Source organism: Jatropha curcas, chromosome 7 (genome assembly GCF_041381405.1).
Source record: "Jatropha curcas cultivar XTBG-Jc1 chromosome 7, XTBG_Jcur_1.0, whole genome shotgun sequence".
Taxonomy (NCBI): Eukaryota; Viridiplantae; Streptophyta; class Magnoliopsida; order Malpighiales; family Euphorbiaceae; genus Jatropha; species Jatropha curcas.
This window is the reverse complement of record NC_143157.1, coordinates 28,270,079-28,297,736: the sequence shown is the minus strand read 5'-3', so window position 1 is coordinate 28,297,736 and position 27,658 is coordinate 28,270,079. Positions and strand designations below refer to the sequence as shown.

General features: G+C 35.6%; 5 protein-coding genes across 11 annotated transcripts; 1 reads left to right on the top strand and 4 right to left on the bottom strand.

Annotated features, from left to right (window-relative positions):
• The first annotated feature begins 2,388 nt into the window (after positions 1–2,388).
• On the top strand, positions 2,389–10,707 carry CHR23 (homeotic protein regulator). 2 transcript variants are annotated; one of them, XM_020678487.3, is made up of 12 exons: positions 2,389–2,945; positions 4,100–4,256; positions 4,577–4,641; positions 5,062–5,250; positions 5,507–5,656; positions 6,138–6,530; positions 7,093–7,358; positions 7,515–7,733; positions 8,297–8,504; positions 8,587–8,740; positions 8,847–9,449; positions 9,576–10,707. In XM_020678487.3, the coding sequence occupies exons 1-12, from the start codon at positions 2,721–2,723 to the stop codon at positions 10,310–10,312; spliced, it is 3,366 nt and encodes a 1,121-aa protein (XP_020534146.1). In that variant the 5' UTR covers positions 2,389–2,720; the 3' UTR covers positions 10,313–10,707. The 2 variants fall into 2 exon arrangements, with proteins under 2 accessions (XP_020534146.1, XP_012069573.1); XM_012214183.4 differs by having other exon boundaries at positions 4,097–4,256.
• A 408-nt stretch (positions 10,708–11,115) lies between these two features.
• On the bottom strand, positions 11,116–14,416 carry RANGAP2 (RAN GTPase activating protein 2). 4 transcript variants are annotated; one of them, XM_020678538.3, is made up of 3 exons: positions 14,206–14,416; positions 13,679–13,768; positions 11,116–13,046 (listed from the first exon to the last, which is right to left on the bottom strand). In XM_020678538.3, exon 3 carries the CDS (start codon positions 13,021–13,023, stop codon positions 11,401–11,403), a length of 1,623 nt encoding a protein of 540 aa, XP_020534197.1. In that variant the 5' UTR covers positions 13,024–13,046; positions 13,679–13,768; positions 14,206–14,416; the 3' UTR covers positions 11,116–11,400. The 4 variants fall into 4 exon arrangements, with proteins under 4 accessions (XP_020534197.1, XP_020534196.1, XP_012069576.1 ...); XM_020678537.3 differs by having other exon boundaries at positions 11,116–13,034; XM_012214186.4 differs by lacking the exon at positions 13,679–13,768.
• A 687-nt stretch (positions 14,417–15,103) lies between these two features.
• Positions 15,104–16,461, bottom strand: LOC105631952 (2-hydroxyisoflavanone dehydratase). Its single transcript, XM_012214190.4, has one exon. It carries the CDS (start codon positions 16,407–16,409, stop codon positions 15,447–15,449), a length of 963 nt encoding a protein of 320 aa, XP_012069580.1. The 5' UTR covers positions 16,410–16,461; the 3' UTR covers positions 15,104–15,446.
• Positions 16,462–17,474: 1,013 nt separating this feature from the next.
• LOC105631953 (2-hydroxyisoflavanone dehydratase) lies at positions 17,475–19,413 on the bottom strand. The gene has a single exon (XM_012214191.4). It carries the CDS (start codon positions 18,506–18,508, stop codon positions 17,525–17,527), a length of 984 nt encoding a protein of 327 aa, XP_012069581.1. The 5' UTR covers positions 18,509–19,413; the 3' UTR covers positions 17,475–17,524.
• Positions 19,414–19,548: 135 nt separating this feature from the next.
• On the bottom strand, positions 19,549–27,192 carry ARIA (ARM repeat protein interacting with ABF2). Of its 3 annotated transcripts, none has more exons than XM_012214192.4 (19): positions 26,749–27,181; positions 26,410–26,567; positions 25,665–25,837; positions 25,462–25,582; positions 25,308–25,382; positions 25,098–25,192; positions 24,828–24,903; positions 24,547–24,654; positions 23,590–23,718; positions 23,397–23,465; positions 23,145–23,204; positions 22,880–23,003; positions 22,614–22,753; positions 21,906–21,969; positions 21,688–21,767; positions 21,236–21,300; positions 21,038–21,155; positions 20,802–20,926; positions 19,549–19,981 (listed from the first exon to the last, which is right to left on the bottom strand). In XM_012214192.4, exons 1-19 carry the CDS (start codon positions 26,996–26,998, stop codon positions 19,888–19,890), a joined length of 2,124 nt encoding a protein of 707 aa, XP_012069582.1. In that variant the 5' UTR covers positions 26,999–27,181; the 3' UTR covers positions 19,549–19,887. The 3 variants fall into 3 exon arrangements, with proteins under 3 accessions (XP_012069582.1, XP_037493932.1, XP_037493930.1); XM_037638002.2 differs by lacking the exon at positions 19,549–19,981 and adding an exon at positions 20,290–20,697 and having other exon boundaries at positions 26,749–27,187; XM_037638004.2 differs by lacking the exon at positions 20,802–20,926 and having other exon boundaries at positions 26,749–27,192.
• Positions 27,193–27,658: the final 466 nt, after the last annotated feature.

Genomic DNA, 27,658 nt, shown 5'->3' with positions numbered 1-27,658 from the left:
TGTGCTTTTCATTTATATAAACTATAACGTAAGAGCTTGTTATAGCTGCTAGGGTTTATATATGTTATTTTCTTTATGTACTTGTTTTCTTATCTTTTCTCATACATATGTTATAAATATAGTAGCTTTCATTCTTTTTTTGCAAAAATTGTATCTTTTCTTGTATATATGACATAAGTATAGTAGCTTTTGTTATTTCTTTGAAAAAATTGATTCAGAAAGGGAATGTTGCGATCCGATAAATATTAACATACTCAAATGCTCGGTTTACAACAAGTAATTAAGTATATATATTGAATTGTTTTTAAGTATTACTTATGGTATGTTACGTCACCGGATCGTGAATATAAATATGTCTAACTTTTATTCTTTTTGCTTCGAAAAGAATGTTAGCATTCGGGAAAATATTAATATACTCAAACGAACCGGTTTATATGTAAGTACATAAATATGTATTAAATAATATACTCAATTGAATCGGTTTTTTTACAAATAAGCATATATATTGAATTTTATTTACTTATTATTTATGGTATATTACGTCACCATGCCGTGAATAAATATGTCTACTTTCATTTTTTTTTGCTTTGAAAAAATTGATTTAGAAAGAGAATGTTGTAATTCCGGAAAACATTAATATACTCAAATGAAACGGTTTATAATGTGTAAGCACATAAATATGTATTAAATAACATACTCAAATTAAATGAAATCACTTTACTATAACTAAGCATTTATATATTGAATTTTATATACTTAGTATTATTTATGTTATATTAGGTCACCGGACCGTAAATATAAATATGTCAATTTTTATTCTTTTTACTCCGAAAAAATTGATTTGTAAAGAGGATGTTGTCGTTTAAGGAAACATTAATATACTAAAGTGAAGTGGTTTAGTACATTTAAGCATATAAATATGTATTAAATTCTTGCGTAACTGTTATTTATAGTATGTCGAATCATCAATTTGTGATATAATAAATCAGCTTTCATTTGGCTTCCATTTTTCTGCTATGAAAAATTGATTCGGGCAGTGAATCTTGGAATTTGGGAAGCGTTAACGTTCTTAAGTGAACCGATTTACCACGTGTAAGCACATAAATATGTATTGAAACTGTTATTTACAGTTTATTAGATCATTAGAGAGTGGATATAAATATATTAGCTTCTATTCTTTCCAAAATTTAACACGTGTAAGCATAAAAATGTGCATTAATTCTTCTATAGTTGTTATTTTTTATACATTAGGTCATCAGACAGTGGATATGAATATATAGATTGTCATTTTTTACTCTGAAAAGAATGATTTAGAGAGGAATATTATAAATATATATTTTATAATTTTACTTTTTATCTATAAAATAATATTTTTTTTCGATATTATCCCTCTAAATTTAAATTTTTTTTTCCCTCTAATTATTTTTTCTGGTTCCGCCGCCGGTAGTATCAATAAGAGAAAACTACAATCTTCTCGAAGAACAACTTGTTTTGAAGGTTCTAGGCTTTCATAATTGGAAAGATGATCAACGGTCCATATGTAGACAGGCGATCATAGTGATAAAAAGCCATGGCCTTTTTTGGTATCCAAATGCCTTCTCATTCTTATCTGGAATTGCCATTTTAATTTGCCTCATTTCGCAGGTTCAGCGTTTCACACACAACCTGCTATTATTATGCTATGGCGGTGGCGTGCTGCTCTGGAATGTGCCAAAACAACCAGAAGAGAGTGAAGCAACTCGAACTCGCACTCCTTCCTTCAAGGTCTCGGCAATCCCAACCTGAGGTTCCTGCAATCAACTGTAAAATAAGCTTCTTTATATGCAAGAATAATCTTCTTTTAATTTTTTATGAAATAGAATATCAAATCAGAAATTTTATATTAGAATACAAAATTATTTTTATTCATATTGCTATTATTACATATTTACACCTTAAACTATCCGAAATTCAAATCAAAAGATAGAACGGGCTCATTTATTATTAGATTTTAAAATTATATTGAAATAAATCTAATGACGAATAAACTTATTCTCGTATAAGATTGGATTTGTAATATTTTTATCCTAGTAAATTTTAATTCCAAATTAAAAGTTTCTTTCCTAAATTTATTAACATCTAAAAAATTTAAATAAATTTGAAAAGTAATTAGTTGAGTTGTAATAAAATGTAATGTAATATAATTAAATATCCAATATAAATATTATATTAGAAATGAATCGATTATATCGTATTACATTTCATCATATTCATCTCTTATAATTTTCTTCATCTTGGACTCTTATCCTTAAAAAAAAACTATATATGGTAATAATAATATTATTAGATAAAAAGTAAATTTATTAATTAATAATATTTAGAATCATCTCTTTCACACTCAAATATATATAGATTTGAAATTATATTTCAAAGGCTAGTAGTGGGGGTATTTTTGGCATCTTAAAAAAAAGTAAAGGCGTGTTTGGTTAGAAACAAATATAAAGAAATAAAACCCCACTCGTAAATTCGACGCCCACTCTCTCTCCCTTAACACGACCAAAAGAGAGAGAAACGCCGAAGAGAAGGTTTTTGGCAAAGCGAAAGATAGAAGCGAATTATAAAGAGTGAACCAACCAGCCACTCAGCCAGTGTTTGTAGTCTTTGTTTATTTATCCTTTATAAATCCTTCCTATTCAAAACAATAACGGTTACGGGAAAAGACCGTTGAAATCATTCCCGCCATGGTGGCTCAGCAAGACCATCACCAAAACCAACACCACCAGGAGCCACAAACCTCTTCAGACCACTTAGTCAAGACACAGTCTCTGATCTGTGCCCTTAACTTCGTGTCTCGTGACCTCCCTCTTCCTCCTGACCTCTTCAATACCGTCCGCTCTATCTATTCTGATGATCAAAATGCCGACAATGGCAGTCTTGGCAGTGCGGCCCATGGTGAGAGCGGATTGGTACGTCTTCTTGAGATAACCTTTTGCTTTTTTTTTTTTTTTTTTTTTTTTTTTTTTTTTTTTTTTTTTGTGCTGAGATTTGTTGATTGAAGGGGTTTTGAAGTCGAGTTTGGATGGATTTGTGAATTTGAAGAGTTGGGCTGCGTAATTAGGGTACCCTTATCTGAATTGTATGTTTCAGGTCTTCGACTTCCGTGTTTTTGTGAGAAATTTAAGATTTTGGTTCTCGATTTTTGTTTTCCTGTGAGGCGAGTTTTGAGGTTAGGGTTGTTGGGGATAATAGGTTCTTGGGAATTTGGGAATTTTGGATTGGGGTTTATCTGTGCATCAGTTCTTGTTATCTTTTCTTTTCTTGTCTGCTCATTAGTTCTTGCCATTGTAATATTCTCAATTGAATTCATGCAATTAGGAGCGTTTGTGAGAGGTTAGGTTCCTTCGTGCTTGATGGCTCTTATTCGTTCTTTGCATTTGTTAACTAGCTGCTATGTATTTAAGTGGTGCATTTGATTCTAATATCCGTGCAGTTATTAAGCTTATAAAGCTTTTTTTTTTTTTTTTTTTTTCTCTTTTGGGTTCCTTAAAAACTTTTGGTACTTGTTCGACCTTTCTGTTTGTTCTTGATGTTATTTAGTACTCCCTCCCTTTCATTAAATTTGACACTTTCTAACTGTACACAAAAATTAAGAAGTAATTGAATCATCTCAATTTAGAAAAAAAAAAAAAAAGATAATTGACTAGAGTCCCTTTTATTAATTTTCCGTAACTAAGAGAGAGAAAGTTTAGTAAAGATATTTAGACAATGTTAAAGTTAAAATAAAATAACTAATGCTATCGTTATTTTCTAAAAGTGTCATATAAATGGAACAAGAAAAAAGCCAAGAAGTGTCAAATTTAATGAAATGGAGAGAATAGTTTATGAAGGAACTCGTCCCTTATTAAGGTGAAGCGTCCTTGTTTGCTGAATTTTTTCCTGGTGTGGAATGAATTTTAGATGAGATTAATTAAGCATGGAGTTTGTGGTAACATTTTGCAGTGAAATTCCAAACATTTTTCCAGACTCAATTGAACAATATTTTATTTGAGTGGGAATTTGCCTGTGAAAATCTAGCAGTTTGAATTTCTCGTTGAATGTTGATTAAATATTGGTGCAGCAGGATAACCATGGGATCCTGGTTGGGGGAGATTTGATGATGGAATTTGAGGATGCACTATCAAAGCAAAGGTCTAATTGCATGTCAGGTTCTTTGTTGATGGAATCAAGGGAAAAACGATATCAAGGCCATATTCTTCATCGCGTACATGAACTGGAAGGTCATCTTTCTTAAAAAATCTTTTCCTAGTGAATCATTCAGCTTAATTAGGGGAATTCTTAATATCTTAATCATTCTGTATGCATGTTTCTGTTTTTATGATTAAGCAACGGTAGTATTAATGCTTGTTTAGGTAAAAGATTTAGAAATCTGTAGCTGTTTACAGTTGAGTCCCAATTGTTTTGTTATGATACTTTTTCCAGTAAGGTAGGCTAATTTCCTTATTTCTCGAAGGATCTTTTTAGATTAAGTTAGGTTGTGATTTAAAACAAAAAGAATTCTCTGGAAAGGTTTACTGAAATTATTTATGTTTTGTGCCAGAACTGCCTTCAACCAGAGGTGAGGACCTGCAGACGAAGTGCTTACTTGAACTTTATGGACTAAAGGTAAACTTGATTTTGTTAAAGTTGCCGGTAAAAAGTATGTCAAGTTTGTGCTTGCCCGTAAGTTTTTAGTTGAGAGAGTGAAAGCTTTCATCCGAATTGATGAGAAGACATCATTTAGTGGTTTTATTGTGGAATGATACTTCTTCATGAGTTTTATTGACTGATTGGGTGATAATTCGTCATGAACTAAATTCTAATTCTTGGATTGATTTCATGGATAAGTTTTCAAAGGCCTGTGAAGTAAACTGAATTTATCTAAATTATGAGGGACTAATTTCTCTTTTTGTATTTTAGTAGATTTGCTGCTAAAGAAGCTTTTCTGCCTGATGTTTATTGGATGATTATGCTCATTTGTTTCATTTGTGAGTTGAGGGATGACATTTGTTTTGTCCTTGTGGGCAAGGACCTTTTTTCTGGCAGCTTGCAGAGCTGCAAAAGAAAGTACGATCTGAAGTGAGTTCAGAGTATTGGCTTCGCTTGAATTGTACATCTCCTGATAAGCAATTGTTTGACTGGGGTATGATGAGATTGCGACGCCCTTTATATGGTGTGGGAGATGCTTTTGCTACAGAAGCTGATGATCAATTCAGAAAGAAACGGGATGCAGAGGTTATTTTGTTTTCTTCTTGTTCTTCCTTTTCTTTTTTATGCACATCTTTACATCTAAAAGAAAAAAATTGCAAATCTGGGCCTCTAGATTTTAGATGGTGGAATCTCTGCCCCACCTCATCAATTGATCCTATACTGCAATTCTAGCAGTAAGCCTTGAATAATTAGATTTATTACATAATTTGAAAGGAAAAAAAAAAAAAACATGCAGTTATATGTTGTGTGATGCTGAAGTGACGAAAATTTATTTGTGCAGAGGCTTTCAAGGTTAGAAGAAGAAGAAAGGAACCATATAGAGACTAGAAAAAGAAAATTTTTTACTGAAATACTTAATACAGTCCGGGAATTCCAATTGCAAGTTCAGGCTTCCCTTAAACGTAGGAAGCAAAGGAATGACGGTGTCCAGGTGTTGCCTCTTTGTTTTTCCCTTCTTTATGTTTCATTTCGTGCTTATATATATATTTGAACTTAAAGGAAAGTATATGATATGATACTTCTGACAAATAAATTAGAAGCTTATATACTCTTATAGTCTTGGACATTGAGGATATGTGTCCCATTAACCCATAAAATAAAACAAAACTAAGAATGAGAAAAATAAAAATAGAAACAATTTATAATCTTTAGCATCCTTATTAATGCTGTCATATCCTAGGTATCACTTGGTTAATGGAATTATATAATAATTACAAATTCTATAGGTATTTGTGGATCTTCCTTATATCTAACGATAGTCATACAGCTAAAAGAAGCAACTTTATACAACTTCTTTGAGACATATGTTCTCATTGCCAGAAGACAGTATATGTGATGATTTTTTATTAGCTCGATTGATCATTTCTATTTGGCATATCATATTGCAAACGGACCTTTTACTGGTGCTGTAGGCATGGCATGGGAGGCAAAGGCAACGTGCTACTCGGGCTGAAAAACTGAGGTTCCAAGCCTTGAAGGCTGATGATCAAGAAGCTTATATGAGATTAGTAAAGGAGAGCAAAAATGAACGACTTACAATGCTTCTTGAAGAAACAAATAAGCTCCTAGTTAATTTGGGGGCTGCAGTTCAGCGTCAGAAAGATGCAAAGCCTTCAGATGGTATTGAACCCTTAAAAGATTCGGAAACTGATTCTCCCGAGTTGGATCCTTCAAGGAACGAAAGCCCAGGGGATACACCTGAGGAAGATGCAGACATCATTGACTCTGATCGCAATGATGACAATAGTGATTTACTTGAAGGTCAGAGGCAGTATAACTCAGCTATTCATTCAATTCAGGAGCAGGTAAACAGTGCAGCCTTTTTTTCTGCATCATTTCATTTTCAAACAAAAGAATGATTTAACCTAAGGCTCTTTCTTGTTCTTTTATTTGGAGCCTAAATCCAGAACTTCTAGTAAATGCTAAAGAATTTGTTTGGAATTTAAGAAAATGAAAATTAAGACGTAAAAGTTCCTATAAGATACAGGCTTGTTAAATTACTACAAAACCCTCGCTTTGCAGCAAACTGTAGAAGATGCTATGTTGCTGTTACAAATTCAGCCATTTATAAAAATTGAAATTAACATTTACTTATCCCATAATCAATATGGATACTGCCTACAAAAGCATATAAACGAACCTCAATGTCACTTGTGTTCCATAGAATAAAAATCCTAAACTGCCATAACTGGGTATTAGGTGAAATTAATGGGAAACCCTTCTAGTATCTGCTTGAGCTTACTCACCCTTGTCACGTAGCTTGAACTGAGAAGACCAGCCTTCTTTTGTTATGTAAATATTTTCTGGTGCTTGCATCTATGAACTGTTGGCAACAAACAGATCTAACTAATTTATATTGTAATATAGGTAACTGAGCAGCCAGCCATGCTTCAAGGTGGACGATTAAGGACATACCAATTAGAAGGGCTTCAATGGATGCTTTCTTTGTTCAACAACAATTTGAATGGAATTTTAGCAGATGAGATGGGGTTGGGAAAAACAATACAAACTATTTCATTGATTGCATATCTGAAGGAGAAAAAAGGTGTTTCTGGGCCGCACTTGATAGTGGCTCCAAAGGCTGTACTACCCAATTGGATCACTGAATTCTCAACTTGGATTCCCGAGGATGAGTATGTGGAAAGCATTCCTTGATTTTACATTTTAGAATCCCTTGGGGTGTGCCTGTATACATTTTGTCTTTCTTTGGGTGTCTACACATTGTGTGCACACATGTATGCCTTGTAGTATTTAGTCTGTAGTAGCTAATACTTTTTCCCTTTGTGCAGGATTAAAGCTATTCTTTATGATGGACGTCTAGATGAAAGAAAGGCATTAAGAGAACAGTTATCAAGAGATGGAAATTTTGATGTGCTAATCACACACTATGATCTAATCATGAGAGATAAAGCATTTTTGAAAAAAATACCCTGGCATTACATGATCGTTGATGAAGGGCATCGATTAAAGAATCACGAGTGTGCTCTTGCGCGAACTCTTGTCTCTGGGTACAGTGCTTCTTTGCACAAGCCTGCTTTATTTTGCATTTAAAATGTAAACTTGTTGTGAAGAGCTTTCCTTTTGGTCATCTAGTTATTTTTGGTTCTCTTTCTGTGTCGTTCTTTTTCTTTTCACCATGCACAACTGTAATATTGTGCTTTTGTTTAAAGTTCCATGTCTTCTCCAATGATGATACCTACTCTATCTAAGCCAGCTTTTGTTGTTTCCTCTTTACCTCATCTGTAGAGCTTAATTGTGTCACAGGCAGTCTAGTCTTTAGGACAAAACCACTCTTTGCGTTGCAAGTTGCAGGCAGATTATAATGTTTTTTAATTTTTTATTTTTTATTTTCTTTTTTTCACTTGATAAGATTAAAAAGGGCAGCCTGGGCATGAATCTCCTGCTATGCAGGTCCGGGGAAAGGTCGGACTACTTTGGGTCTAATGTTAAAATGCTTCTTACTTAACTGTGACGTGGTTGTTCCTTTCTTTTATAGATTTGGCTGTAAAGTTTTGGCATGTCTTTAAAGAGTGCGAATAAGGCTTTCTGATTGAATTTTAACTTGTTGCAGCTACCAGATTCAGCGTAGACTTCTACTAACTGGAACTCCAATCCAGAATAGCTTACAGGAATTATGGTCCCTGCTTAATTTTCTCCTTCCAAATATTTTCAATTCAGTTCAGAACTTTGAGGAGTGGTTCAATGCTCCTTTTGCAGATAGAGGTGACGTTTCTCTTACTGATGAAGAGCAGTTGTTGATCATTCGGCGTCTGCATCATGTAGGTGATTCTTGTGACTTTTTAGAAGTCTTCGTTGTTCTCGTAGGACATCCTGTTTCTTATTTATCTCTTTGATTCTCAGGTTATCAGACCATTTATATTGAGAAGGAAAAAAGATGAAGTGGAGAAATACCTTCCTGGGAAATCCCAAGTTATTCTGAAATGTGATATGTCAGCATGGCAGAAAGTTTACTACCAACAAGTTACTGAAATGGGCAGAGTTGGTCTACATACTGGTTTGTACTGCTGATATCTGCTATTTGTCAATGAGTTATATATGATCAAGTGCCATGGGAAATTGCCAATTCATTGAAACTAACCTACTATAAACTAAATTTGCAGGCACTGGGAAATCAAGAAGTCTACAGAACCTGTCCATGCAGCTCAGAAAGTGTTGTAATCACCCATACCTTTTTGTTGGAGAATATAATATGTGGCGTAGAGAAGAAATCATGAGAGCTTCTGGAAAGTTTGAACTACTTGATCGTTTACTACCAAAACTTCGAGCAACTGACCACAGAGTGCTGCTTTTCTCACAAATGACCCGTCTTATGGACATTCTTGAAATTTATTTGCAACTGCATGATTATAAATATCTTAGACTTGATGGGTCAACAAAAACTGAGGAGAGAGGAACATTGCTGAAGCAATTCAATGCTCCAGACTCTCCTTACTTCATGTTTCTCTTGAGCACTCGTGCTGGAGGGCTTGGGTTGAATTTACAAACAGCTGACACGGTAATAATATTTGATAGTGATTGGAATCCTCAAATGGACCAACAAGCAGAAGATCGTGCACATCGTATTGGACAAAAGAAGGAAGTTAGGGTCTTTGTGTTGGTTAGTGTTGGATCAATAGAAGAGGTAATTTTGGAACGTGCAAAACAGAAGATGGGAATTGATGCCAAAGTTATACAGGCAGGACTTTTTAACACAACTTCCACAGGTATACTAATGTCATTCATTCAATTTATTAGAAATTTTCATCAGCTATTGCCTGTTAGGTCCCTTTTTTTAATTTTTCGGATGAATTGAGCACTTGATTGAGGTGGATCCATCATTACCTGTGCAGCTCAGGACAGAAGGGAGATGTTGGAAGAGATCATGCGCAGAGGAACAAGCTCACTTGGAACAGATGTACCAAGTGAAAGAGAAATTAACCGCCTTGCAGCCAGATCGCCAGAAGAGTTCCGAATTTTTGAGGAGATGGATAAGGAGAGAAGGCAAAAAGAGAATTATAGATCTCGTCTCATGGAAGAACATGAGGTACCTGAATGGGCATATCCTGCGCCTGATAAGGAAGATAAACCCAAAGGGTTTGATCCCAATAATACTGCTGTCTTAGGAAAGCGGAGGAGGAAGGAGGTAACTTATGCTGATACATTGAGCGATTTACAATGGATGAAGGCTGTGGAAAGCGGTCAAGATGTATCAAAGCTATCGATTAAAGGAAGGAGACGGGACCATCCTCCGTCTGAGGGCAATGAATCAGCTAGTACTAGTGCAGGAACAGACAAAAAAGCTATGGGATTGAGGAATGAAATCATGCCTACAGCAAGCGACGGGACAAGTGAGGATACTTTTGGTTCAGCCCCAAGGAGATCCAAGCCTGATGGAGCAGTTACTGAGACCCCTGAATATCAGGGTGTAGAAAAATCTCAACATCAAGTTATCAGAGGAAGCAATTGGAGTGGGCACGTATTTTCATGGAATACCCATAAGAAGAAGAGGTCTAGATATGCAGTCCAAAGTTCATCATCTGATTCCAGAGGGTATAATTCCAATGGAAGAGGAAATGGCTGGGTTTGAGTTACTAATAAAATTCCATGATCTGTTGCACATGAAGCTTGAATGACCGGTGGCCTGAGAAATCACCTGTCCAACTGGTTGCTCCTCGATGAGGCCCACTTCATTTCTGTTCAAGCATCTGCAACTTCGCCTGCACAAGTCAGAAGCTGATGTAACATTAACCAATTTATGAAATGCTCCCCTCCTTGTTTCTATTGGCTTTCCATAGGGACTGCTTCAGATTAGACGAGGAATGCAAAGCTGTGGCAATCTTCTATTTATCCTACTGTAATTTTAGCTAGAATGTTATGCTTTCCTAATTCATCAACTGTGCCTTTGATTTTTATTCTGGCTTTTCAAGGGCCAATTTTTTTGAAGTTGGATGCCTACCTGGCAGTAGCAAGTACATTAAAACACATCAAGGTTTTACCCCTCGTCCAGAAATAGCAGCAGCATGTGGACATCAGTATTTTATTGATTCTTTAAAAATTAACGAGCAATAATTAATTAATTAATTAATTAAATGAAATTTGTGATGAACTCACCGAAGAGAGTTATCAAAAATCATGCATCTGGTGACAAATGAAGCACCAATTGGTACGGTATCAGAGAAGCCATACTGATTCTAACCGGAAAAGTGAAGAAAATTGGGTAGAGAGAATAATTGACTCGGAATAAAATATCAATGCCATAGTTCTAGTCGTCTTAAAATAACTAGCACGTAGTAAGTTGTAACCGAGAAAAATCGGTCCAAGGCTAATGTAATACACTTAAAAAAATCAACCAACAGCAGGAAGTCAATAATGCATTAATGCAAAAGAAACTTAAAAAAGAAGTATTAGCATTATTTTAGTAATGCACTACAGAATCTTATCCTACAAAGTCCAGATGAGATAAATAGGTAATGGAAAACGGAGGATGGAAAAGTTTGCAGTAAACCTGCCCTACCGATGGAAAATGCTTCAGTTCCAATCACAGCAAACTGAGCCACAGCTCTGGTCAGCATTTTAAGATTGTAAAGAACATACAATACACTGTGAATGTCTCCTGCATTAATCATCCTCCACTGCAATTGAATCTACGAATGGTCCTTCATAATAAGAGAAACACTAATCCTCTCCATTAACTTCAAGGTTCTCCAGTTTGGATTCCAAGTCATGCTCATCATCATCACCCTCTCCAGATTCTTCATCTTCATCACATCCTTCAGGATCATTCTCATCCAAGGGCCCAAGCATGTCAGGGAATTTCTTAAACATTTTCTTCAGCTCATCAATGCCTTCATTGGAGATAAAATTCCCATTGATTGTCAGCAATTTAAACTCAGGCTTCTGCACCACCACTTGTCCCAAGACCCGAGCCCCAGCCCTTCCTAAGGAGTTGATGCTCATATCAACTTCCTTCAATTCAAGATGGCCTTCTTCCAAGGCCCTGCTAATCTGGATAGCACCTTCATCCTTCAACTCATTTTCAGCGAAGTTCAACTTGGTTAGATTCTGCTTCATTGCTATACAAGCAGATATAGCAGGAGCAGCTTCAGCTGTTATTTCATTCCCAGCCATATCCAGTACTTCAAGCGCAGGGGCCGATTCCTTCAGCGAATTGACTATGGCAACAGCACCCTCATTTTCCAAGTTGAGATAACTCAGATAAACCTCAGTCAACCCTGTATTCTTGGAAATAGCTTTACTCGAAGCAACTCCAGCTTCTACACCAAACATGTTGTCTCGCAGGTCAAGTTTCTTCAACTGAGTGCAGGTCTCAAGTGCTTCTGACAAGGCAATTCCTCCTTCTGCACCTATCCTTGTAGAGGAACATCGAAAATCTTCTAGTAACGGAGAACGTTTCACAACTTCAGCAATGGAAAGTGCCCCTTGATCTCCTGTCATATTATTATGGAAATGAAGGATCCTAAGCTTCTCTGTTGATGGAATCAATTCACAAACTGCCCGTGCAGCTTCCTCAGAAATACCGTCATTCATTAGATAAAGTTCCTCTAAGCAACTCTGTGATTTAAGGAGTGCCCCAAAGGCTCTCACACCTTTCTCACCCAAGGCATTGTTTGAAAGGTCCAAGGACTTCAAAATGCTACCTTCCAGAGCAGCAGAAAAGATATTCATAACTTCAAGAGCTTCTGTCTCTGGTCTACCAGCAATGAAATCCGACAAATCAACATCCTTCAACTGATCCTTCATGGAAGCCAAAACGGGCTCCGCAACATGGGCTGCTTCTATACCAAAGCTTCTATTACTAAAGCATATCTTAGTGTATGAATTTCCTGGCTCCTTTAATGGTTTTAGAATATCCTCAGCCTCCTCTGCCTCAATAAAAGCTCGTGGCCCTTTTGATATATCAAAAACAGTATCACGTGATATAGCAACCTCTGCAGGCACTGGGACTTCTCCGTCCTCCTTTCGTGCCGGGCCTCTCTTGAGAACTTCCAAAATTAGCTTACTGCTTTCCTTTGCATAAAGCTGTACAGCAGAACCTCCATCACCATCTGGCTCCATTTCATAATGTTGGTTTGCTGTGACAAAAGCAACATCTTCAATTCTTCTAGCGTTCTCCTCAGCCTCCTCTTTGCTCAGAGTGCCATACCTCTGAGTGAAACTTGACTTTGTGGTGAGATTTCCTGTAATACGTGTCACGAGCAATTGCCTTGTGTTTTGGCTAGGTGGCCATAGTTTAATTGAAAAAGGGCGGTGTTGTGACTTCAGTGTTGTAGCATCCATTGCAAAGAAGCCTGCAAATGAGGCTGCAAATACGTTAGCACTTTCACTTCAACCAAATATGGGAGGAGAAAGAAAGATGAAAATTGTTATAGAGACCCTAAGATAATAGCTCAACTCAAGTCAAATAGAACTTATCCCCAACCTAGTTGGGGTCAGTTACATGGATCCTTAGCCTCAACAGCAGTAATAAGATGCTAGGTCTATCTGATTATCAAAATTCTGGTAAAGCACTTAAAATATTTGAAATATCTAATAAGAAGAGAAGTAAAATCATTTCAGAAACATAACAGATACAAAGAATATATATATATATATATATATATTATTTCACTAATTCACTCCAAGAATATTCTAGTCCTAGACAACCAAACAAGGGGTTAAGCAAATCTCTCCGTGATTTTGTTCAAATGGGTCAAACACAAAATGCAATATAGGAGTAATATGATTATGAGGATATTCTCTCCCTATGCCTCTAAATAACTCCAAATAAAAGACTTTTGAAAACATAATCAATCACACTTAGTGGAGGGTTGCTTCCTAAAACCTAACAATTCCACTAACACTCATTATTAGTTCAAGGAAAATTACTGCCACATATTTACTCTGCAAACTCCCTTTCTACCAACCAAATTTCTTTTTGAAAACACATTATTACCTTTTAGACAGCTACTGGAACAAAGTGGTTCAGTATTCCTTTGAAAGCAGTGCTATACCACTATAAATTTTATCGCACTGCTACCTTCACCTATGAGACAAATTCCATAAAATCTGACACTCAATAAATTTATAAACATCTACCTCCGCATTCAACCATATAAACAGAAGCAAGCATTGAAACTCATTTCATGCTATTGTTCAGCTAAACATCTACCTCCGCATTCAACCATATAAACAGAAGCAAGCATTGAAACTCATTTCATGCTATTGTTCAGCTAAACAATCGTACAAACCGATAAAAAAAAAAGAAAAAAAAAAAAAGAAAAAGAAAACTAGAACGCACAAGAACTAATGCAGTGAGAAAATGCAATATTAAAATCATTAAAAAAAAGCTCCAAAAGCAGCAGATCTACGGGTACAACTTCACATTTCACAGTTTAATTATGCGCAAAACCCTAGAAATTTCAGAAACATCCAATAATCGACAGGGAGAGAGAAAGAGAGAGGGGAAAATGAAATGAGCACCTGCTTAATATCCTTCTTTGCGATTCCGTGTGGCTTTGAAAACAGAGCTCTCTGATATCTAAAATCAGAAAACAGACCAAAGAAGAGAAGAGCGACGACAGACTTTATATACTAAGAGAGAGTGGAGGGAAAAGGTTTTCGACTGAAAATGGAAAGCCAGCTTGCTTGCTTGGATTTGGTTTGAAGGATTGATAGATTGATAGCTACCTAAAATAATGTATTTTGGCTTTTAAAATTATCCATTAATAATATCCAACTTATTTTTACTGCGTCGTCGCGGTGATTATCATTGTATAATGGAAAAAGTGCATTTAGTTTTTTTTTTTTTAATACTTACACTAATTATTCAGTTTTTATCTATTTTAACGATTCACAAATTTAATTAATCATCATTTATTTTTAAAAGTAAAAGAACTGATCTGAAAAAATAAAATCCATAATCTAAATTATGGTGTACAACCTCAGAAATATTCCTTTCAACTGAAAATTAACTAATTATAACATAACGTGTGATTACGAAAAAGTCCCACTCACTTTGCTCCTCGCATAACATTTCATTTCACTATCCTATATTAGTCCTCACCTTACTTCAACTGTAAATTGGGCTTTCATTGTCGGCCCTCTATTGTGTCTAAATTGATTTTATTTATCCTTATTAAATTTTAAATTGGAATCTATAGTTTTTGTTTAAGAGAATTTTAATTAATTATCACCACCCAAACTAAAGCTAAAAAAATTTAAATAAATAGTTTATCGAAATTATAACAATGTAAGTATAACAATCCATAAAAACTAAAATTAGATATTTTCACGTACAAATAATAAGCGTGGGGAAATTAAAAAAAAAAAAAAAAAAAGACGACAATTGTTATATTTTTTTTCGCACTCTATGTCAAAATTGTCAAATAAACTTTTTTATTTCACACCATTTTTTCGAATTTTCTGGAGGAAACAAGCTTTTTTTTTTTCTGGCAAGAAAAGAGAGCTAAGCTCTAAAGATTATAAACATAATCCAGTGTATGAAACCCCCAAACAAGATCAGTAAAGGCCAAACAGAACTTCCTTCTGGAGGATCAAGAAGATAATGGGTGCACAAAGTGAACTTGCTCGCCAACTTAGACAATGGAAATAAGCTTCCTTTTGTTAGATAATCTTGTGGCGTTAGCCCTGTTATTGGGCCAAAGCCATCGTTAGAAGTTCATCTGTAGACTACGAGAGGCTACAAGAAAAGTTTCACTGATTCACTTCTGTAGAAACGAAGCCAAGCGTTTGATCAAGTTCTTGGCCTTCTCTGTTTCAAAGTTCAAAATATGAAAGGCATGATCTTCTCCTTCCACTTCGATAAACTCCACCTCTCCTTTCCACCCACTTTCTTTCATTAAATTATAATACAAAACACCTCTCTCCCTCAACTCATCCTTTTCAGCAACACTAACCAGTAAACGAGAACCTCCCAGTTTTGCCAAGCTTGGACCTCCTTCAACAACAGGATTCATCATTGGATTATCAATACCACCAGCTGCTGATTCATATAGAAATGACCACACCCTATATGGCACGAGCTGCTCACGGTCCACAACAGGTTCTGATCCTACTGGCTTTGAACCCCAAAAGTAAGGATGTGTGAGATAAGTACCTAAAAGCTTAATATTATTATTCAAGCCTTCAGTCCCAATTCGCATTGCCATATTATGAGCAATATTAGCTCCTGCACTATCTCCTCCAATAAAGAATCTGTCAAAATCGCCATGGTTAGATATCCATGGCTCTTTATTGTCATGCGATGTAACCCATTGAAGAGCAAACCAGCAATCTTCATAAGCAGTAGGAAGAGGATGTTCAGGGGCTAATCTGTACTCTACTGAGATGGCAATGACTTTGGCTAAAGAAACTAAGTTGTTCATGTATTTGGTTTCGGTTAAAGAGAAAGCAGACTCAATGCAGAACGCTCCGCCATGGAAGTATACTAAAATGGGGAGTTTTTTTTGGTCATCAGATTGAGAGAGTTTTGGGAGATAAAGTCTTGCAGAGATTGGTGGGTGTTGCGAGATGCTGATGTCTTTTGATGAGACTTCAGTTTCCGGGTCTTGATCAGGTGATGGAGGGACTATTGGAGCTCCCATTAATCGCTCTACTGATCCATCTTTGAAAACTCTAAGGAAAGGGAGAAGCTCTCCAGCTACTTCCTTATTAATGGAGGCCATCAAAGAGTATATGAATAAGCTATCAACTAAATGGGAATGTAGGGAAGAGATTGAACAATAGTTGATGATCTAGTTTCTATATAATACTGTAGTTTTGAATGTTAGGTACAAGACAGACAGAACTGCAGTTAAGTAGACTGCAATTTTGGTGCCTTGAAAGGTTGTTCAAATTTTAATTCTGATTACAGCTACACCTATATATCATAGTTTAAGAGAGAAATCTAAATTTTCAAAGCTCTGAATTTAAGTGCCTTGAAAGGTTGTTCATATTTTATGAGATTAAAGGGCTTAGAGTTGTAATTAGATTGTGAAATTTCAATTCCAAAGTGGTAATCATTTTATTTCCTTTTTTTATTTGATATAAAAACTAGATTCTTGCAATCGGATATGATCTAGTTGAACTTTGAGGGAAGCGAGACCACTGATTATAAGAATTTTCATCAATTTACCGAGTAGAGGAATAAAAATTAGATTATCTGTATTTAAAAAAAAAAAAAAAAAAAAGGAAAAACTAAATTGTTTGGCCTGTTTTAGAGAGCGCGCAAAAACATGAAGGGAAAAATAAGTTTTTCCATGTGCCCTTTTACAAGGTAGCCAGCAATCAATCTCCCCCAATTTAAGCAAAATGTTTCTACCACGATTTATGATTTGTCTCAATAAAAAAAATAAGAATAAATATAAATTTCTTTATAAAAAAAAATTCTACTTTGTTCTTCCTGTAATGAAAATGAAAAGCAATTCTAAAAACTTACTAATTAAACTATTCCTTTGAACATATTTCTTAATACAAATGTAATTTCATTTTTTGTAGAACAATTTTATTTTCCTCCTTGAAAAGATTTTATCCAAACAATTAAAGGAAAATAAATTCTTTGAAGAATATTTTCCTTCTTTTATATTCTCCATTTATTTTCTTTCTTTCTTTCTTTCTTTCATCTCCTTAAAACCTTCCTTGACAAAGTGTAAAGGAAATTATCCTAAGATCAAATGCTTCGTAATAACCAGTGATTTTACAATGACAGTTATCAGATTCAGATTCCAACCAAATTAACAGAATTAATAAAATTAAAAAGAAAACAGAAAATTAATGTTATTCCTTCGTTGACACATATAAGTTATAACACTCTCTTACTAAGAAAAGAAGCCAAGTGTTTGATCAAATTCTTGGCATTCTCTGTGTCACAATTCCGAATATGAAAAGCATGAACCTCTCCTTCTACCTCATGAATTTCTATTTCCCCTCCCCATCCACTTTTCTTCACTGCATTGTAATACAAAAAACCCCTATCTCTCAACGTATCATTTTCAGCGACACTGATGAACAATCTCGAACACCCTAGTCCAGCCAAGCTTGGAGCATCTGGACCAATCGGATTCATCATCGGATTATCAATGCCACCTGGTGCCGACGGATAGACGATATTCCAAATCATATACGCCGGCCGTTTCTCACGTTCTTCAGTATACTCTGATCCTATTGGCTTTGAGCCCCAAAAATAAGGATGCGTAAAGTAAGAACCCAAGATCTTAACATTTCCAGGCAAAGCTTCGTTGCTAGCTCGCATCGCTATATTATGAGCAATGTTAGCTCCTGCACTATCTCCTCCAACAAAGAGTCTACTAAAATCGCCGTGATTTGATATCCATGGCTCTGTATTTTCTTCTGCAGAGTGTGATGCTACCCATCGCAAGGCGGCCCAGCAATCGTGATAAGCAACGGGGAGAGGGTGTTCAGGGGCTAGCCTGTATTCCACTGAGATAGCAACGACTTTGGCTTGTGAAACTAAGCTGTTCATGTACTTGGTTTCGTTTAGAGAGAATGCGGAATCGATGCAAAAGCCTCCGCCGTGGAAATAGACCAAGATAGGGAGTTTCTGTTTCTGGTTTGGTTCGGTTAGGTTTGGAAGGTAAAGTCTGGCTGAAATTGGCGGGTCTTTTGAGATGATGATGTCTTTGGATAAGACTCCGGTTTCTAGATCTTGAAATGGAGGCACGATTGAAGATACCGTTAATCGCTCCACGGATCCATCCTTGAAAACCCGAATGAAAGGTACTACTTCAGCAGCCACTTCCTTCAGTTCCTTGCCGGTGGAATCCATTTATAAGCTTTTATTATGCTAGTGAAGAAATCTTGAAATACAGAGCAAATACAAGGATTGATTATGGATTTGTGGCTAAGCAATCTATAGTTGGGAGATTGCAGAGTTTGTGGTGGATTTCACGAGGCTGTTTAAATACACTTACGGTTCGTATGGATGGTGAGGGAAGGATAATTTAATGAAAGCAAAAGGGAACCCAACCACCGATCATCCACATCCACCTTCGCCTCAAAACATGAAAATAATTGCTGTTTTATGAAGATAAGACTACAATAATATTCTTGAACCATGCTCTGTGAAAAAGGATTTCTATACAACCTTGAAGATCTTTACTGTACCCTGGAAAGAAGTGGTCGCTTTTGTTTTTTTCGGCCAGTCACATCATTCCCATTTAATAATGCATTTCCTTCACTATTTGTTTGCATTTAATGTTTCTATTTAAACGCTCCAGCGTTTTGTTCTGGCCTAATCAATTACCACTCAACCGGGATACGAAATGGAGACCCCAAATTTTAATGCATCCTTGAAGGATCTATCAGTGGCCAAGAAACACTTGTTGACGGACCCATCACCATCCGCTATTAAGACTATCATATCTTCCTTCAAGTAAAGCGTTAATATGCACGCCACATATTAGCTTGATTGCAGTTCTTGTGTAGTTGATAATTCTGATATTAACTATATAAATGATTTTTGTCAAAAATAGCACCAATCGAAAATGTGATAAACTAGTACTCATGCACCCTTTTATCTTGACCTGCACAATTTTTTATCAATACGAAATGGACCTGTCCAATGTATGAAGTATTGAGAATGGTCGGCTCCTATCAAATTCGTGTTGGCAAGATGGGGAAAGATAATGTAACAGTAAATCACATATGAACCTCTGTAGCTAAATTACAATTTACAAAAAAAAAAAAGGATCAAAACGCAATTTGTGCGCTCGGAGCCTTTTTTTTTTTTTTTTTTTTTTTTGGCAATTTCCCTTCACATAAAGCAATGCTTTCTAGGGCTGAAATATATTCAATGACCCCAGTCCATGAGAAAAACGATTAGATTATGGGGCTGAAATTCTGCCCCAAATTTTCCAAGAAATCAACTCTTCTCACCGAATGCCAACTCGCTAAAAGAGTCATAGGATACATAACAATACAAGAAAAGAATAATGTTGGCGAAGACCATACCCCGTCAAACATCCAAGAAAATGGAAATGGCGTTACAATGGATACCATGACGCAACAGCACTCCAGCACCAGGGATGATTATAAGCCATATTAACCAGACTGCAAGGTCCGTCAAATGGCTAGAGACACCAATGAGATCTACCACTTTCTGTACAACATTATCTAGTTAGACATCAAGAATCAAATACCAGCCATCTACAGCCGCAAGTTATGAGGGTTAGATTTGGTAAGTGCTTTGGTAAAGTAATTGCGAATCTCAGGTATAATCCGCTGGATCAAATGAGAGTGCCTGCAAATTTGAACATACAAATAAATTTCCACCACCATAAGGAGTTTGAGTGAAGTTAGATCATAATAATAAAGAAACAACTGCACTAATCCTAAGAAATAAATCACACTGTTATAGACCCATTTGTGGACAGAAAATATTTAAGACATGCGCGGCACGTGACGTGCAGAATTGATGCAGCAATTCCTTATTATTTAGTATTTTTATGTTATTATTATTGCTCGAGTTTGTTTCTTTCTATAAGAAAGATCCTTGTTAATAGGAAGTCTTAATTTTATTATAATTCCTTTTAGTAGTAGGATTCCCAATTAGTAGAAACTTCTATTTTTATTATAATTCATTCTCTGCTGTAAGCCTCTCTTATATAAGAGGCACATTTTAATTCAATAAAGACTCGAGCAAGATTTCTATTAATTAACGAGATAAAAGAATCTCTCTTTACCCTAACGAGTCCTGAGATGGAGAACCCCTCTTAACGAGTTCTTATTTCTTTATTCAACAAGAATAAAGGCAATTCCAAGGCCTGGCCTAAGAAGATTTCTCCATTGGAAGACCATCACAGGCAGAAACAAGAATAAGGGCAATTCCAAGGCCTCGGCTTTAGAAGATTTCTCCATTGGAAGGCCTATGACCAGATCCAGATCCTACGCTAGGGCACTTAACACGCGCGCGCACACACACACAAATTTTGCCATTCTCCTTCACAGGTTAGAGGACTGTTTCACGTAATGGTACCATGTCAAGTCCGAGAGAAAAAACACTTGCTCACAGCCAAGTTTTAAGGCAAACAAGAAAATGGCGGATTAAGGGGGCTATGTACCTGGGCTTAGCATTTAATTTATCAAACTGCTCCAAGATAAACAAAATGCAGGTGTGTCTTAATGAAATAGCATGGAAAGCTTCCGAAAGTTCATACATGCTTGCAACATTTTCCAGGGATATATCCTAAAAAAGGGAGGAAAAATTTAATAGAACAATAATCAGATTTTCATTTTCAACTTGGAAGCAGAACAGGGATCACATGCACAAATATATAAATTAACCTCAATAGCTCACCTGTGCTATGGTATACTCACAGAGTCGCTTGAGCCCCTCCAACAGATACTGGTCTGCAGCCCTAAGGAGATCTTGTGCGATATCTAATGAAATATCTATTGATCCTGTGTATATAAATCTGCAAAAAATATAACTCGTCAAATAATCAATCTGGAGAACTTACTTTGAAGAAATTGCGAACTTTTTAACTCATCAAACCTCATCATTAACTCAAAAACCTCCCATCTAATGTTTGGAATTTCAATGTCCCTTGCATCCTTCTCCTGTAACACATACCAAGAAAAATAAATAAAATGCATATATGAAAGTCATGCTATCCTAATTATTCCATGCAAAGAACATAAGAACTGCTCAAAGGAAAAACCCTATCAGCAATACTGACACTGAGATTCACGATGAAAGAATAAAGGATAGTAACAAAAAATAGTAACCTCCATATTATCAGAAACAGAGGTCAATATATTTTCAGTTGAACAAATTCAGACCAGTACTTTAAGCAGACAAAAAGCAACCATCTCTTTCACCCTTATTGGACTCAACCCTCACAAAGCTCCAACATCTCTTTCACCCTTATTGGACCCAACCCTTACAAAGCTCCAAGTGAGTGTTTGGTGAATGGCAAATATAACAAGACTGACAAGTATGCTCACCCTGTAACCTCCATCGAACATTGCACGAAATGCATCTGAAGAAGCAAGTAGGCAAATTCTATGTGCATAGAACCGTCTACCTGCAGTATACGATTAATATTATTTTGGTAAGGGTTCATTCATGTCGATAAATCTCATACAAAAATAGCAAGATTTAGAAAATTATAATTCTAAACAAGTACCACAGCTTTAAATACCCAAAACTTTTTATCTACAACCTTCAACTAGAAAGGTGACATCTGACAATGTAGCATTGTTCACGTACTGCTCTCCTAAATATACCTGCATGAGAAGAGAGATGTTATCATAAAGACATGAATTTCCAATATCAAATAAAAAAAGTCTAGGAATTTACATCCTTATCATATTTTAAATCAATGGTCAAGCAGAAAATACCAAAAAATAGTCTAATAAATCAAGTGTGAAAAATGTCCTATATGTATTTAACATGCTCAGAAATAAATTTTATATGGAGGTTATTCAAATAATAATTTAAAAGATATAAGTAGTAAAACAAGCATAAATTTCACCGCCTATTTCACAGTATTTCAAAACAAAATCAAAAAAGCAGTTCTGCACATAAACCTCTCAACTTGATCATGAGCAATAAAATGAAATATATTGTTTAAAAGTAAATATAGAAATAATAAAAAAAAAAAAAAAAAAAAAATCTAGCATTTGTCAAATGAAATTACGGAAGGACCTCAAAGGTGAAAAAAATGAATTAATTGAACCGTTATATGCCAAGTCTCCAAATGTTTGCTTTTTCTATCTGGAATTTTTCCATCAAAAGTCAAAACACAAAAACTGGAAACAAATTCAGGGATGTCTACAATCACAAAAATTAAATTGGTACACTGAAGACTAATGATTATCAGTGACAAACTGAGTAGAATAAGATAACTGGTTTTAGACATGAAGCACACCTTTTGTGTTGGAGAAGGGGGGGCAGCATCCACAGGAGAAAGAGTCATTGCTTTATTTGCCAACTTGTAGAGAGCTACAGCTCCATCAAGTTGTTGTTTTAAGTTTGTAGAGCCAAGAAGCCCCAGAAGTAACTCCAATCCTGCATTAGAAAAATTATCAGCCATCTCAAACAAGTATGGTAATCTAAAGCAAACAAATACTCCAAATTAATAATAGTTTTTTCTTGAAATTTAGAACTGGCAAGATTAAAAAGAATATAACATGCCATTGTTGTCAACAAATATGGTTCTCTGATCATCTGGGGAACAAAGATGTGCAAGAGCTAAAGCAACACGCCGTTGGACAGCCTTCTCTGCTACACGCATTAGATATAATAAATGGTTTAAAACCTACAGAAGAAATTTGTTGATTACAAATTTAAGGATTAAAATTAAATTTGAAGAAAAGAAAAACACTAGTACAGTTTCTGCAGACAAGAAATGCCAGAGATAATAGAGAGAGTGCAGGGGAAGAGAGAGGAGATAACGCACTCGTCCATGAATTTTTTCCTCTAATCTTTTCAAAGTCTTGGATACACAATCTTTTGTCGCCTGCAGGTGTGATTATTAATTGTATATTGATCATCGTAGGTCCAGAAAAAAGAGCAATTAGTTGGTTAACATCTAATTTCTAGATGAATTCATGATTTCAAGCTACCACGTATATTAAGTACTATAATATAGGCATATAAAGGTGAGTATATGTAACAGGCTGTTGAACAATGAAATGTCTAGTGAACATACTTGAACAATAAACTCTCCATCCTGAAGCTTCTGAACACCTCCCACCCTAATAAAATCGGACACGTTATCCTATAGGAAAAATGAACGAATACAATAAGATGGTATCAAGTTAAAAAAGTTAAAAGGGTCAATCTAAATAGCATTTTGGCAGGGATCCTTAAGTTCATAAGAACTCATAATCTACTGCTCTCACCTCATTATCTGCAAGACCATATAGAGCAAATGCAGCATTATGTTGAAGAGATCCATTTTTTGAGTCCAAAAGCTTCAGTAACGGAACTAAGCCACCATTGTGAGCTATACCAGCTTGGTTGTGTGAGTCCTGAAATCAAAAAAAAAAAAAAAAAAAGGAGGAATAAGAATAACATAAGAAAAAAGAACCATCCAATCAGAAGTGCGCTCAATTGAAACATCATCTCTTAAGTTCTCCATTTTTATTAAATTAAAACAGCAAGCTGCTGAGAAATGCCAACCAACATATTCAAGGGAACCAACTGAAATTCATCAGATTACCTATTGAACTCGTTTAAGCATTTTCTAGAGCCTGATTAAGTCTTCGCAAAAAATTATAAGCTCAGAAGCACAGTTCAAATATTTGTAAAAACTCGTATTCAAGTAAATTGATGAGCAGTTAAGGAAAAAGAAAAAGACACAAGAAAATGCTCCTGGTTCAGATCATAATAACCACATAATAATGCAAAGAGTATCTAGAAGAAGACTATGTTAGATCAAGCAAAGATCATTTAGTTTTAGAATCAGAATCATTTAATTCACCTAAATAGACAAAGAAAACAGTCAATTTATAATTTATAATGGGACAAATGACCCAAAATCACGGACAAAATTTTCGATTTTGTCGTCAACTGTAGTCATAAACTTTATTATTGAAGATAATTGTGTCCAATTTGAATTTAGTAAGCGAGTGAAGTATGCAAGAAGCCTCTAAAGCAAGGCACGCAAAGTTCATTTGGCCTTCATAATAATAAAACATACCAGAATTTTTTAGTAAAAATGTATTAATAAAGTATTCACTAGTGGGAAAATTAAATTAAATAAATGAATATCCATCTCTAGGAATGCAATGCCAATTTCATAATGTCATTAGGATCTCTAGAGTTTAAGCATGCAACAGAGATAAAGAAATAGTAACCTGTGCCAACCTCCCCAATGCAAAAGCTGACATTTCCCTCAGTTGTACATCAGGGGACTGTAGCATCTCTATCAAAGGTTGAACTGCACCCCTTTGTACAATGTGCACCTAAGAATAGATCACTTTTATAATCTAAAGCAGAAAAAAATTTAGGGGATGGGGGTTTAACAACAGTGAAAGTTCATGGATGTATAAAATGGATGATATTTATTTATTCACAGGTTTTCTAAACAATTGGATGTATAAAATGGATGATATTTTAAGGCCAAGCTTGAGTCTACCTTGCAATCAGAGTCCGTTGCAGCAAATTGTCCAAGCAACAAAGCAGCTTCTCTCTGGCTCTCAGAGCAGCAGGAGCTGTTCCCAAGTAATAAGTAAGAAATTGCAAGAAGAAAAATTAAGGAAAAAATCTTCATGGTAGAAAAAAGAAATAACAAGTTGCCAAGAAAAATAAAATCTGGACAAAAATTTCACAAAATGAATGTTCATCCTCTGCTAAAACCAGTGGAAAGATAATTCAAGGATGCTGAGAATACAGGATTTATACAAACCTAAGCAAACCAATAACAGGTTGCAGAGCACCAGCAGCAAGGACTTCTTTCTTTATGTTTGGGGATGAATGCACAAGATTTCCAATCACACCAACCTGAGAAAATGAGAAATTACTTTATGCTAAAGCTATTCTGAACTACAAAAACAAAGTTCCAAGACAATATATAATTCAAAATTAGTAACATATATGAACTCTGAAAATATCCTACTGCTTCATAGTGTATAGCAGCATCCTCAGATCGTAGCATTAGAATGAGAGTTGGAAGAGCATTGCATTCAACAATCTGCAAAACAAACATTTCATATCATTTACTAATACTAAAACTAACTGTGCAAAAGTTCATCTTACAGAAAATGTATGACCTGCTTTTTATTCTCATCATTCTTAAAAGCCAGAGTTCGTAGAGCCCCAGCAGCTGCTCTTTGAACCTTTGTATCAGCAAATTCAAGCAATTCAACTAGAGGTGGAACACCACCTTCCATCCTGTATCTCCAATAGCAATGAATATAAGAAGAACATAGTGATAATGCAAAGTTAAGATAAAATGACACTAAAACAAGCAAACCTAACACGAGTCTTAATGTTGCTGTTCTCATGAGCAAGATTGGTAATAGCATCAGCAGCCCTTCTAATTACACTATTCACAGCCCGAGAACTCAAACCATCCTTGTGCCTCTTCAACAGGTCCACAAGATGCGACAACGCCCCAGTGTCAACTATGAGTTGCTGATGCTCTGGCTGTAAAAAAAAAAGATATAAGAATATATAAGATATAGGATAGGGGGAAGGCAGGTTTTAATCAGATCATGTTTAGAGTATATCTGAAGAAAATATCAAGTTGAGTTACAAAATGCATTTGATATGCCACCTTTGCTTTGTGTTTCTTGGATTGAGTTATGGAATTACTGTATCATAATAGCAGATGTTATTCATGTAATATTCTGGCAAATAAATACTACAGCAAGTAAATGAACGCATGCCATCAGCAACTAGAACTTTCTTGAAGCAAGTGAAACAACATTAACAGTTTCATTCACTGAAATAACAAGGTTTCCTACCACATACAAAAAAATACTAAGTCCAGCTCCATTATGCCATGCTTATATAAACATTCTCTTTGTAAAAACTAACATAACACTCTAATTGATAGACAACCAACATCACGAGCTCATAGCATAATCATTGAACAGAAGGTAAGTTCCAGTCGAACTAAACTTAACCGGACAGAAAGTGGAAAATGACACGCTACAGACAAGTATCAAAACGCCAAATAAAATAATAGGCACGAAAGGAAAATATAGCTAAATGACCTTCACAGCAAGCAGACCTAGCGCAAAAGCACTCCCCTTCTCAACCTCGTGCTCAAACGGCTTTTGATTACGGTCAGCTTCGCTAGATGGTGGAGCTTGAAGATGCTTAACGAGAGCTGGAACTGCACCTCCTTCAACAATTACGTTCACTAATTCCTCTAAAGAACAATAACCACCAAACATAACTTATCTCAATTTGTAAGCAATACATGCAAAAAAACACTGGCATATAAATAGAGATCTTAATTTCAGTGTCGAAACTTACAGTTTGTAGATTCAAAAAAAAAAAAAAAATGAAAGAGAGAGAACAAACAAGAAGCAGAGAGGGATAGGAGATACCGTTTTTGGCGAACTCCGCAAGGACGTGAGTAGCGCGTTTTGCAGCAGCTCGATCGGCCTCGTTCCATGAGAAGGTCGTGTTGAGGATATTAACCTGTGCAGCCACCTCGTATAGCAGCGCTTGCCGCGCATCGCCGAAGGGGACAGCTGCCGAGATCTCTCGCTGCTCCTCTTCGATCTCCTCCTCTAGTTTCCGCTTCTGCCCCTTCCTCTCGGGAAGACCATGATCTTGGTTCCTCTCTGGCTCCATCACGCACAGAGATTGAGATAGACCGACAGAAGGAGAGGCTACTCAGAATTCAGACATTAAAATTTTCAAGTAGGATGAGAAATGGATGGATCAGGGGTATTTTGGAAATTTACAAAGGAAATTTTATTTCGCAAGTTTCGTGTAACTTTTGTGATTTTCCTTCTCTTTTTCTTTTCCTTTTCTTTTTCTTTTTCTTTTTCTTTTGTTTTCTTTTCCGGTGGAAAAATTGAATTGTCGGAGTTAAAACGGCCGCGTTATTTCCCGGTTCTGCAAGGGCAAACACCGCGCACCTGCTTTCCGCTTCTGTAAAAAACGGCTAACGTTCAATCCCGCCGTGAAAATATGGAAAATTAACCGTCCCCTTCCATAATATTTTGTTTCTTTATTTTGTTATTTTCTAAATTATAGTGTTATTTATTTTTTCTTAGTATTTTAAGTTTTTTATCTTATTCTGATTTAATGTGTATTTCTATCAACGAAGTGATTATTATTGCTGTCAACGGTAATTTAAAAAAACTATGTGTTATCAATGTTAATTTTAAAAAATTATATGTGTCGGTTTATAATATAAAAAAATAGATAAGTTAATGATTAATACAATTGTATACTTGGAAAAATTAAGTAAAATTGTAATTAACCGCATTAATAGGATTTTATTAA

Excerpts from the sequence above, each read along its gene's own strand:
- ARIA (XM_012214192.4), bottom strand. The coding sequence starts at position 26,998 with ATGGAGCCAGAGAGGAACCAAGATCATGGTCTTCCCGAGAGGAAGGGG. Across the intron at positions 20,927-21,037 it reads GTGAGTATACCATAGCACAG|GATATATCCCTGGAAAATGT; the intron begins GTGAGCTATTGA and ends TCCCTTTTTTAG. Across the intron at positions 19,982-20,801 it reads AAATTAAATGCTAAGCCCAG|GCACTCTCATTTGATCCAGC; the intron begins GTACATAGCCCC and ends TCAAATTTGCAG.
- RANGAP2 (XM_020678538.3), bottom strand. The coding sequence starts at position 13,023 with ATGGATGCTACAACACTGAAGTCACAACACCGCCCTTTTTCAATTAAA.
- CHR23 (XM_012214183.4), top strand. The coding sequence starts at position 2,721 with ATGGTGGCTCAGCAAGACCATCACCAAAACCAACACCACCAGGAGCCA. Across the intron at positions 6,531-7,092 it reads TTCATTCAATTCAGGAGCAG|GTAACTGAGCAGCCAGCCAT; the intron begins GTAAACAGTGCA and ends ATTGTAATATAG. Across the intron at positions 9,450-9,575 it reads TTTTAACACAACTTCCACAG|CTCAGGACAGAAGGGAGATG; the intron begins GTATACTAATGT and ends TTACCTGTGCAG.
- LOC105631952 (XM_012214190.4), bottom strand. The coding sequence starts at position 16,409 with ATGGCCTCCATTAATAAGGAAGTAGCTGGAGAGCTTCTCCCTTTCCTT.
- LOC105631953 (XM_012214191.4), bottom strand. The coding sequence starts at position 18,508 with ATGGATTCCACCGGCAAGGAACTGAAGGAAGTGGCTGCTGAAGTAGTA.